Source organism: Manduca sexta, unplaced genomic scaffold (assembly GCF_014839805.1).
Source record: "Manduca sexta isolate Smith_Timp_Sample1 unplaced genomic scaffold, JHU_Msex_v1.0 HiC_scaffold_657, whole genome shotgun sequence".
Lineage (NCBI taxonomy): Eukaryota > Metazoa > Arthropoda > Insecta > Lepidoptera > Sphingidae > Manduca > Manduca sexta.
Genome location: NW_023595470.1, coordinates 1 through 10,281, shown reverse-complemented (window position 1 = coordinate 10,281; position 10,281 = coordinate 1). Strand labels below are relative to the sequence as shown.

At 40.0% G+C, this 10,281-nt stretch overlaps 1 protein-coding gene across 1 annotated transcript; it reads left to right on the top strand.

Annotated features, from left to right (window-relative positions):
* Positions 1-5,668: 5,668 nt before the first annotated feature.
* LOC119193542 lies at positions 5,669-10,162 on the top strand (the record flags this gene model as incomplete). The annotated part of the gene is made up of 5 exons (XM_037447192.1): positions 5,669-5,873; positions 6,739-6,917; positions 8,673-8,807; positions 9,360-9,527; positions 9,951-10,162. Coding segments are annotated over exons 1-5 (885 nt in total), but the record flags the coding sequence as incomplete, so codon positions are not given.
* Positions 10,163-10,281: the final 119 nt, after the last annotated feature.

Sequence of the window (10,281 nt, the reverse complement as noted above, 5' to 3'; positions counted from 1 at the left end):
ACAGGGTTGAACACAGAAATTATTTAATCGATCAACATTGAAATGAACTGAAGTTGTCTTGACCAAACTGAACTAGGATGGTTTTCTCGGAATATGCTTGACCGAGCTGGCCATGAACATAGAGTCTGACCTAACTGGTGCTGCCTTGTCCGACCTGGAACAAACAAGAATTATGCGGTTTAAGCTTGACCGAACTGGTTTTGGCAGCTTAAGTTTGACCGAACCGGTTTTAGCTGCATAAGCTCGACCGAACTGGTTTTGGCGGCTTAAGCTTGACCGAACTGGTTTTGATTGCGTAAGCTTGACCGAACTGGTTATGATTGCGTAAGCTTGACCGAACTGGTTAAGCTTGACCGAACCGGTTTTAGCTGCATAAGCTCGACCGAACTGGTTTTGACAGCTTAAGCTTGACCGAACTGGTCTTGATTGCATAAGCTTGACCGAACTGATTTTAGGCAGTTTGGGCTTGACCGAACTGGCTCCCACTAATATGGATGGATATCATATATCATAAAACACCATGACATCGGTTACATCATACTTTTAATCACGTTAACTATTTGTGGATTATCTTTCATAATTTACTCATTAACAGATCTCTAAGACCTTATGTCCATAACAATCATTTTTTTGTTTGTTAAAGATTCACAATATAACCAAGAACATGAAACATATAACCAATAACTATTATGGCTATCATAATGACAAGAATTATCATCTATCCAAGTTACTCATCTTCTTCACTATCAGAGTTTTCTTGTACTCTAAAAGGTTTCATCTTATCTCTGCTATTACGTTCCGGTATTTCCGACCTTTTGAATTTAATGATTCCACTCGATACCTGTCATTATCCAACTTTGTAATAATTTTATACGGACCAACGTATTTGTCAACTAGTTTTCCGCTTGTTATCCCCTTTTTTAATACTCTTCGTTCTACCTGAACTAAGTCATTTACCTGAAAATTTATTGATTTTATACGGCTCTTATCATAACGAGTTTTCATTTTGCAGCATTATCTGCTAAACGTTCTGCTACCACTTTGCGATTTTGATTAATATCGGGAGTATCCTGTTCTGGATTTGGAACATCTAAAGGAAATCGTGGGGTAAAAGCAAAAATTAACTCGAAAGGACTTTTCTTTGTTGAATTATTAACTGTAGAATTCATACCTCGTTGGACTTGCGATAAGTAATTCTCCCACTGATTATGTTTGTCACCAATGCAGGCTGTAAGCGATTGTAAAACTGTGCGATTAAATCGTTCTACCTGCCCGTTTGCTCGCGGGCAAGCTACAGCATTTTGAACATGTTTAATGCATCTTTTTAGCACAAAAACTTGCCATTTGGTGACTTGCAAAACATTTACCTCGGTCACTAATGATGCGAGCAGGCGTACCAAATATTTTCTCAAACAGTGCTAGTGTCGACAAAACGTGTTCGGTGCGAGTATTAGGTACCGGTTGCAGCCACACATACTTTGTAAAGCCATCTACGACTAACAGAAGATAAGTGTTGCCCTCCTGTGATTCACAGAATGGGCCTAGATGGTCAATATGTAAAGTTTCAAATGGTGTATTGCCTTTATCTATAGGATATAATTTACCCCTTTGTATCCCGGTGGGTTTCTTAGTAAATTGACAAGAAATACAACTTTTTACGTATTTTGTAACAAATCGATGTAATTTTTCGAACCAATATTTTTTTCGAATCAATTCAATCACCTTTTCCTGATTCATGTGACCATTATCGTCGTGGTATATTTTTACAATACGCCACCTAACTGACTTAGGTATAACTATCCTCTTCTTCCCATCTATCAATTTACATAGCTGACCATCTACAAGGCGATAATCGTTCTTTACAGCATCAGTTTCATTACTATTAGACTTGAGATCAGATATTATATTGTTAATCTTATCATCAGACTGCTGTACAGCAGTTACCCATGTCTTTTGATCTATGTGTAAAACGTTTGCAAAACCGGATTGCGGCTAAGTGCATCGGCATGTTGCATACGTGTCCCCGGACGGTACACCACTTTGAAATCGTATTCGAGTAGTTCGAGCCACCACCGACCAATTCGCGGAACCATATCTCGTTTTGTCCACGTAGTGCTAAGAGCATTACAGTCTGTAATTACAGTAAACGGTTTTCCTAAAAGATACACCCGAAATTTTTTTAAACTCATGACCACTGCGAGTGCTTCGAGCTCGTACGAATGGTACTTACACTCGGCCACCGTAGTCTGTCTACTCACATAGGCCACAGGTTTCAATTGACCATCAAGCTGTTTTTGCATCAGTATACCAGCAATACCTAACGCAGAGGCATCAGTATGCACCTCCGTCTCCAATTTTTCATTGTAAATCGCTAGTACCGGTCGTGACATCAAGGCATTCTTAATATCATTAAAAGAGTCGTCCTGTTCTTTTCCCCAGGACCATGAAGAATTTTTCTTTAATAATAGAGTCAAGGGACGTGCCCTTAAAGCAAATGACTTTATAAAACGCCTGAAATAGCTAGCCAGTCCTATGAGTTGCCTTAATTGATGAATGGTAGTTGGTTTGGGGAAATTTTTGATACACTCTACTTTATGAGGCGATGGACGAATCTCATTTTGTGCAATGTCAAAGCCCAGATAATTAATTTTAGTCTTAAGGAATGAACATTTTTCTTTTGCGCAACGTTAAACCCGTATCGGATATTAATTTCAAGATTGCCTCTAGTCGTTCCAAACCCTCAGAAGCCGTCTTAGAAAACAAATAATATCATCAAGGTAAGCTCCAGCAAACTGAAATCGTAGACTACCTAACATTTGGTTAATAGCCCTTTGGAAAACAGCTGGAGCATTGGCTAGTCCAAATGGCATTCTTTTGTATTGGTATTGGCCGAATGGTGTTACGAAAGCCGTATATTTTCGACTATCAGGATGTATCCATAACTGATGATAACCGGAACAGAGATCAAGTGTACTAAAGTACTTCTGCCCATTGAGCTGGTCGATTTGATCCTGTATTAATGGTAAAGGGTACCTATCCTTGCGGGTAATACTGTTTAAATGTCTATAGTCTACACACATTCTAGTATCCCCATTCTTTTGATACCAGAATGATACGACTTGCGTAATCAGAATTACTTGGCTCTATAATGTCTTGCTCTAACAAATCGTCAATGATTTTTAACTGTTTCCCTTTCGGGTTGTGACATTCTATACGGTTGATAATTAAATGGTATGGAGCTAGTTACTTCAATGGACATTTCAATATTTGCTGATCCTATTTTTCCTTCAATACCAGCAAAACAATGATCGTATCGTTTGAGAAGATCGTCCAGTCGTTCTCGATCTTTTCCTACTAAATCGGTATTTAACTCAATTGTTGGTGTTAAGATTTCAGCGCGTGCAATACATTTGGTCGCATAAATAGTTAAAGGTGAGTGATTACGACTAACAACTTTTATTTCGGCGTAATTTTGATTCAAAACTATCGGACTTTCTAAAATATCAATTTCTTTGCCAGGCTCACGATGCTGAGAAGCTTTGACATAAATTACGTTGGAATTTAATTGTTTAACATCGTCTGGTATCGTAACTAAAACATGATTTACACCATGATATAATGTAACATCATACGCAACAGACAACTTCAACACTTTATTTTCGGTTGAGACTGTTGGTAGAACATTAAAATTATTAGCAGTATCGTTAACATTAGAAATGGACAACTCATTGTAGGTTTTTGTCACAACTACATTAGGTAACTCTGTAAACGGTCGGCCTATTATCATGTCAGTTTCTTGTAGATTGTCTTCTACTACCAAAATGGGTACAGTTCCAGATGCACAGTCTAGTGCAACATGAGCTGTCAATTCACCTACTGGTATTACAAGACTACCACCATAAGCCCGAATTGTACGAGATGAACCTTTACCGAATTCTGAAACCTGTTCGCATCACCGCGCTAGTAGTTATAGTATTACATGCACTACCAAAATCAATATACCCCGTTAACTTAATACCATTTATGACAACGTCTTTATGATATTTCTTGTCATTTTCATCGACATCCGTCAAACGATATAATTTAGGAGGCTTATCAGTAAGTTCTTTTTTTGCACGGTAGCATTGTTCTTTATCATGACCCCATTTATGGCATATAGTACACTGTTTTTCTTCTTTACAATTGGAAACATCATGACCAAATTTATAACAACGATCACAACGTTTTATTTCGCTCTTTGTACATTGATTCGCAAAGTGACCCTTAGTGCCACAATTATAACACATAATGTCATCTCGCTTTGTGCGAGTTGGCATTGTTTTACGAATAATTGCAGATTTATTATTTTCTTTAGTGACACTGGTACTTTTACTTTTATCAATCAACGCGGAATCTGAAGCGACATCTGTTAGGTATTGTAATAAACTTTTAGTGTCATGGCATGCGGCACCTCGGGCTCCCGATTTCAATATTGGGTCATTCAATGTGAAAATTATTACGTCGGCTATAACATGATCAGGTTGATCGCATTTCTTTCCTAATGATTTTTATAATAAAAATCTAATACACTTTCATTATTTTCTCGCATCACTGTTACAAAATCATATAATTTTGAGGCTATTCCTCTTCCTTCCGGAAAATTAACAACTATTTTTTCCTTCCATTCCTCCCAACTAAAGTCAATATCCTGTTGTGCATCAAACCATAATCGTGCATTGCCTGATAATTTTGACGTCATTTGAAATATAAGAAATCGTTCGTCCCATGCAAAAATTTTAGCTAACGACTCCAATCGTCTTATCCAATTTTGAGCACTCATTTTGTCACTACACATGTTTCCGGTAAATGCAGGAATATTATCTAAACCCGGTAATAATTTGTTCACCTGACCTTGACTTGTCGAACAAACCACAGAAGTCGCGCTGTTTGCAGTAGGTACACTGTGCAAATTTTGCGGCGCGGGCGGTTGTAGCGTAGACGCCGGCGTGTCGCATTTTTCATTATGCTTGCCGCCACCCACCAACATCGTCGACCCTGTTTGTGCTAATGGACATGCTGATACTGAAAAAGTTTCTGGAACTGTTGGGGGTGTAAACACTAAATTTGTTGTATCACTCGATTATTGAACCGGTGTAAAACTCCCCCGCGTCGTTAAATTCAAGTCCAGCGGCTGTAGCACTTTGTTCAACCGTTTCTCTAAGTTTTCTAGACGGGACTCCAGCGCATTATGCTTCCGATGTTTTGATGTACGATGACGTCGCTCCCGCGATCGCGAACGAGATCGCTTTCCCATGATGGTAAAAACAACTTATGGGCGTAAGAATATCCCGATTCTGAACTGTTAGAGGTATTCACAAATAATGTAGAACGTAAATACAGCAGTGTATTTAATGTTTCACAACAGTACAGCTCGTGCGTAATATGCGTGGCACACTGCTCGGTGATCTGCGCTGCGCCGCCGCGTTGCCCCGTCACCCCGCGCCCGGCTCCCTCCACCGCGCCCGCAGTCGTCGCTACTCGGGTGCGCTCGGCCGGTGTTCGGGCCCCTCTTATAATACAAAAAAATCACGTCGAATTGATAACCTCCTTTTTTGAAGTCGGTGAAAAGAAAAAATTCGGCAATCGATACTCTATCTAAACGCCACTACACCACCAGATGCTATGCTTTACCCGTATAAAAATATGACTCCAGATTCAAAGATGGTGGTATCCACGACAGTCGAGAAGCAGCGACCAACAGTAGTATTAGCGTGTTCGGTGCCGCAATCACATAATATACGGGCTTGCAAGTTCCGCGACCCGTTGGGGAATGTGCTCATTGCCGTTCAAGGAGTGGGAGAAGATCGGTACGTCACCGGCTGGTCCTCCACCAGGTAAGCCTTACAATTGTCCTTTAATATTACGAGACCTGTATTATATAGTGTCCCACTGCTGAACACGGACCTCCTCTACTACTGAGATGGTTTTGGCCTTAGTCCACAACGTTGACATCACATACGGTCTGCTGTATTAGATGTGACAGTAAATAAAATCTGACAGGATAGTCCAGATAATGTCAACCATTGAAAAATAGTGTGGATCTCTGCCTTTCTGTTTTTTTGTAAATGGATAGCCAGTGATCGCGGCTGATGATGAAGTCGCGCCTGTACACAATTAGAAGCAAATACATTGCGAATTGTACAGTAGTTTTGCGTTTCGATAGGGCTCATGATCGCAGTTCTTCCATTTGCGATAATATGAAATACGTTCGTTTACGGACTTGGTTTCTTCTTGACTCCTGAAGCTTGACTTCGAATGAATCGACTTGAATCGTTCCTTTTTATGTTATTAAACTTAAATATCATCACAACACTACGCAGACACACAAAAATCATAGTGTTCGCTTCGATATCGCTTGTAGTTATCCCTTTTAATCGCGTCGCAAAGACTGACTTGCGTCCGCCTCGAGTCGTCTATACCTTACCGCTATTCCATAGACGTCTGTGGAACATTCTGGAAAAGTTCGTAATGGTCGGTAACTCTCTCGTAAATTTAGGTCCGTTATCTAGATTCCGTGACATTCTGGAAACATTGAGATATTACGAGAAAGTTTCATCGCCAAACCTTCTATATTCGAGGAGGCGTTAACATCGGCGAGCACCAGTGGCCAAACAGTACTAAACCATCAACAACTTTGCCATAACATTTGTTTTAAATCTTTTTAATTTTAGAAATTTACTGTATCTAAATATCCTTTAGCTATCAGTCCAACGCGAACTCGCACGTGTGCACTCTCCGCATCACGAGCCCTGTGGTGAGTGACCTCGGTTTGTGGCGTTGCAGCGTTGAAACTGACGTCGGCACACACTACGGATTCTTGCCTGTCATCTGCCCTTGGATGATGCAGGATCCTCAAGTTCAAACCAAGGTTGTTACGGGTGAGGCACAATTCTATTTTAACTGAGTTGTAATGGAAATAATAGATTGTTCCTAAATTGGTGTTTATTTATGAAAGGCATAACACAGAATTCAATCAAACACGAATAATACATAGACGTTTTATTACTTACTAGCTTTTGCCCGCGGCTCCGCCCGCGTTATAAAGTTTTTCGGGCTAAAGTTTTCCGTTATAAAAGTCACGCTATATATTTTCCCGGGAGCCTATGTTCTTCCCAGGGTCTCAAACTGTCTCTATGCCAATTTTATCCTAATACGTTGGGTAGTTCTTGAGTTTAACACGTTCGGGCAGACCGATGCAGCGGGGGACTTTGTTTTATGATATATTTTTGTAGAACTTTTTTAAGAGGAACAATCCCGTCATACATTATTGTTGCATAACTTTAACCTTTTACGCAGCGCACGCAACAGAAGCTCTCAAAACTAATAAATTGTCCCCGTTTTTGCATCATGTTTCATTACTGTTCCGCTCCTATTGGTCATAGCGTGACGATATATAACCTATAGCACTCCAGGAACAAAGGGCTATCCAACACAAAAATATATTTTTTCAGTTCGAACCGGTAGTTCCTGAGATTAGCGATTACTGCTCCGCTCCTATTGGGCATAGCGTGATGATATATATATATAGCCTATAGCATTCCAGGAACAAAGGGCTATCCAACACAAAAGAATTATTCAGTTCAAACTCCTAGTTTCTGAGATTAGCCATTACTGCTCCGCTCCTATTGGTCATAGCGTGATGATATATAGCCTATAGCACTTCACGAACAAAGGGCTATCCAAAACAAAATGATTTTTTTAAGTTCGAACCGGTAGTTCCTGAGATTAGCCATTACTGCTCTGCTCCTATTGGGTATAGCGTGATGATATATAGCCTATAGCACTCCACGAACAAAAGGCTATCCAACGCAAAAAGAATTTTTCAGTTTTGTCCGGTAGTTCCTGAGATTAGCCATTACTGCTCCGCTCCTATTGGGTATAGCGTGATGATATATAGCCTATAGCACTCCACGAACAAAGGGCTATCCAACGCAAAAAGAATTTTTCGGTTTGGACCGGTAGTTCCTGAGATTATCCATTACTGCTCCGCTCCTATTGGGTATAGCGTGATGATATATAGCCTATAGCACTCCACGAACAAAGGGCTATCCAACGCAAAAAGAATTTTTCAGTTTGGACCGGTAGTTCCTGAGATTAGGCATTACTGCTCCGCTCCTATTGGGTATAGCGTGATGATATATAGCCTATAGCACTCCACGAACATAGGGCTATCCAACGCAAAAAGAATTTTTCAGTTTGGACCGGTAGTTCCTGAGATTAGCGCGTTCAAACAAACAAACAAACAAACAAACTCTTCAGCTTTATATAATAGTATAGATTATAATCTAACTACATAATGGTGTAGTATGGCGTCATAGTTTATTTAAAAAAGTTATCTTTTACTTTCGTTAGAATATTACACCCACATACACGCCTTTTATCATTGAAGAGGTAGACAGAAGCGCAACAGGTATACCCATTTTCCGCCGTGTGTATTCTATCCCATGTGATTTGGATGAGCCTATCGCCATATCGGGCATAACTTCTAAATTCCGGGTTGATACTGAGTTGAAATACCCAAGAACACTTTCCTCAACCCGGAGATCGAAACCAAGACCACAGCACTGCAGTCGTACCGTAATACAAATATGCCACCGAGGATACGTCAGAATACTAATGGTTATTTCTTTCAGAACCAGTACTAAAAGCCCAAAGATATAACATATTCACAATAGAAGGAGCAGTGACGATGACTTGCATTATTCCTGCCCCTATCTCGTACTGCTACTTCAGAGCACGCAATGGCACCACGTTCAGTGTAGACCCTGGTAAGTACGACTTGTTCAATTTGCAGGAAAATTTAATTTAGTTGTCACAATTAGGCGCCTGTCTGACGTCAACCTCTTCTGGGATCTAATCTTTAGTAAATCGTGTAACTTTCATCTCACCGAATGCACGCCCATGTATGAAATTAGGTGAGTGAGTAAAACTGTTTTTCTGTTGGTAGGTCTCTCATATGTGAGAATCCGCCTGGGTAGGTACCACCGCAATGTCTATTTCTACCGCCAAGCCGCAGTGTGTAGTCATTATTGTGTTCCGGTTCGACGTGCATTGTAGCCAGTGTAATTACTGGAGATAATAAGACTTAACATATCACGTCTCAGAATGGCGAGCGCAGTGGAATACCAAACATTACTTTGTAATTCAAGGTGTTGGATGGTGTTTCTACTGTGTATGGGCTGTTGTATCGCTTACCATTAGACGAACGGCAAACTCGTCTCGTCATTCAAAGTAATAAAAAAAAAGTTAAGAAGTGTGGACGATAAATAAATGGCCATTACGCACCATTATAGCATGATTGAAAATCCCTGGTTTGCCAGATACGTCCTCTACCCATCTGGAATACGTTGGAAGTGGATTCGACGCAGGCGAGTGTGGAGTCAGGTTCAAGAACCTGGTGGCCGGAGACAGCGGCCAGTGGAGCTGTCACGTGGGACTCGCCAACCAAATGGTGGAACAGAGAGCGCGATTCCAAGTCACCATCGAAGGTATGGTTGCCGACATTTTGATCTGATTAGAATTCATAATCCATAATAATCTGAACGTGCTATCATTGGAAATTGAACATCATTATCAACTAAAGGATGTCGACGACTGAATATATTTATTTATTACACTTTATATACATAAAATATAAAGACGGACATTTTGTACCCATCAACATGGCTGAAGAAGATAAACAACGAGAAAATGTAGTACATAAAACATTAATATAATGAAGAGTTTTATAATTTATAAATATAAACACTACATAATATAAGAAAACACACTTACAAATTGAGATTTTATATTACGAAAAGGAAACCGGTAAGAATACTGTTATATATTATATAACATATAACTGGATTCTTGCCGGTTGTATATTATATAAAAAAATATATTAAAATTGTATAGTGTGATTATTTTTTCAGAGCCTATAGTGGTGCGGCACTTCTGGCATGGACAACACGGACTCGTGGTGGAAGCCAGGGTCCATTCTCAGAGGGCCTTACGCTACTGCAGATTTGTCCGTATCGACGGCCTAGGTAAGATCTTTTTAAAACCTAATATCAGCTCCTCAAGTTGTACCTCTTTTCGGGAATCTCGGATATCAAATAAAGGTCGGTCGGTTCGGTTCGGTTCGGTTCGAATATAGCGGAAAATAACATTAGATACTTTTTAACATGAAGCTAAAATAAACAGACGACATGCGTTTATCATCGAAGGGTTAGGTAGGGGTGCAACCAGGTTACCAGCTTTCGC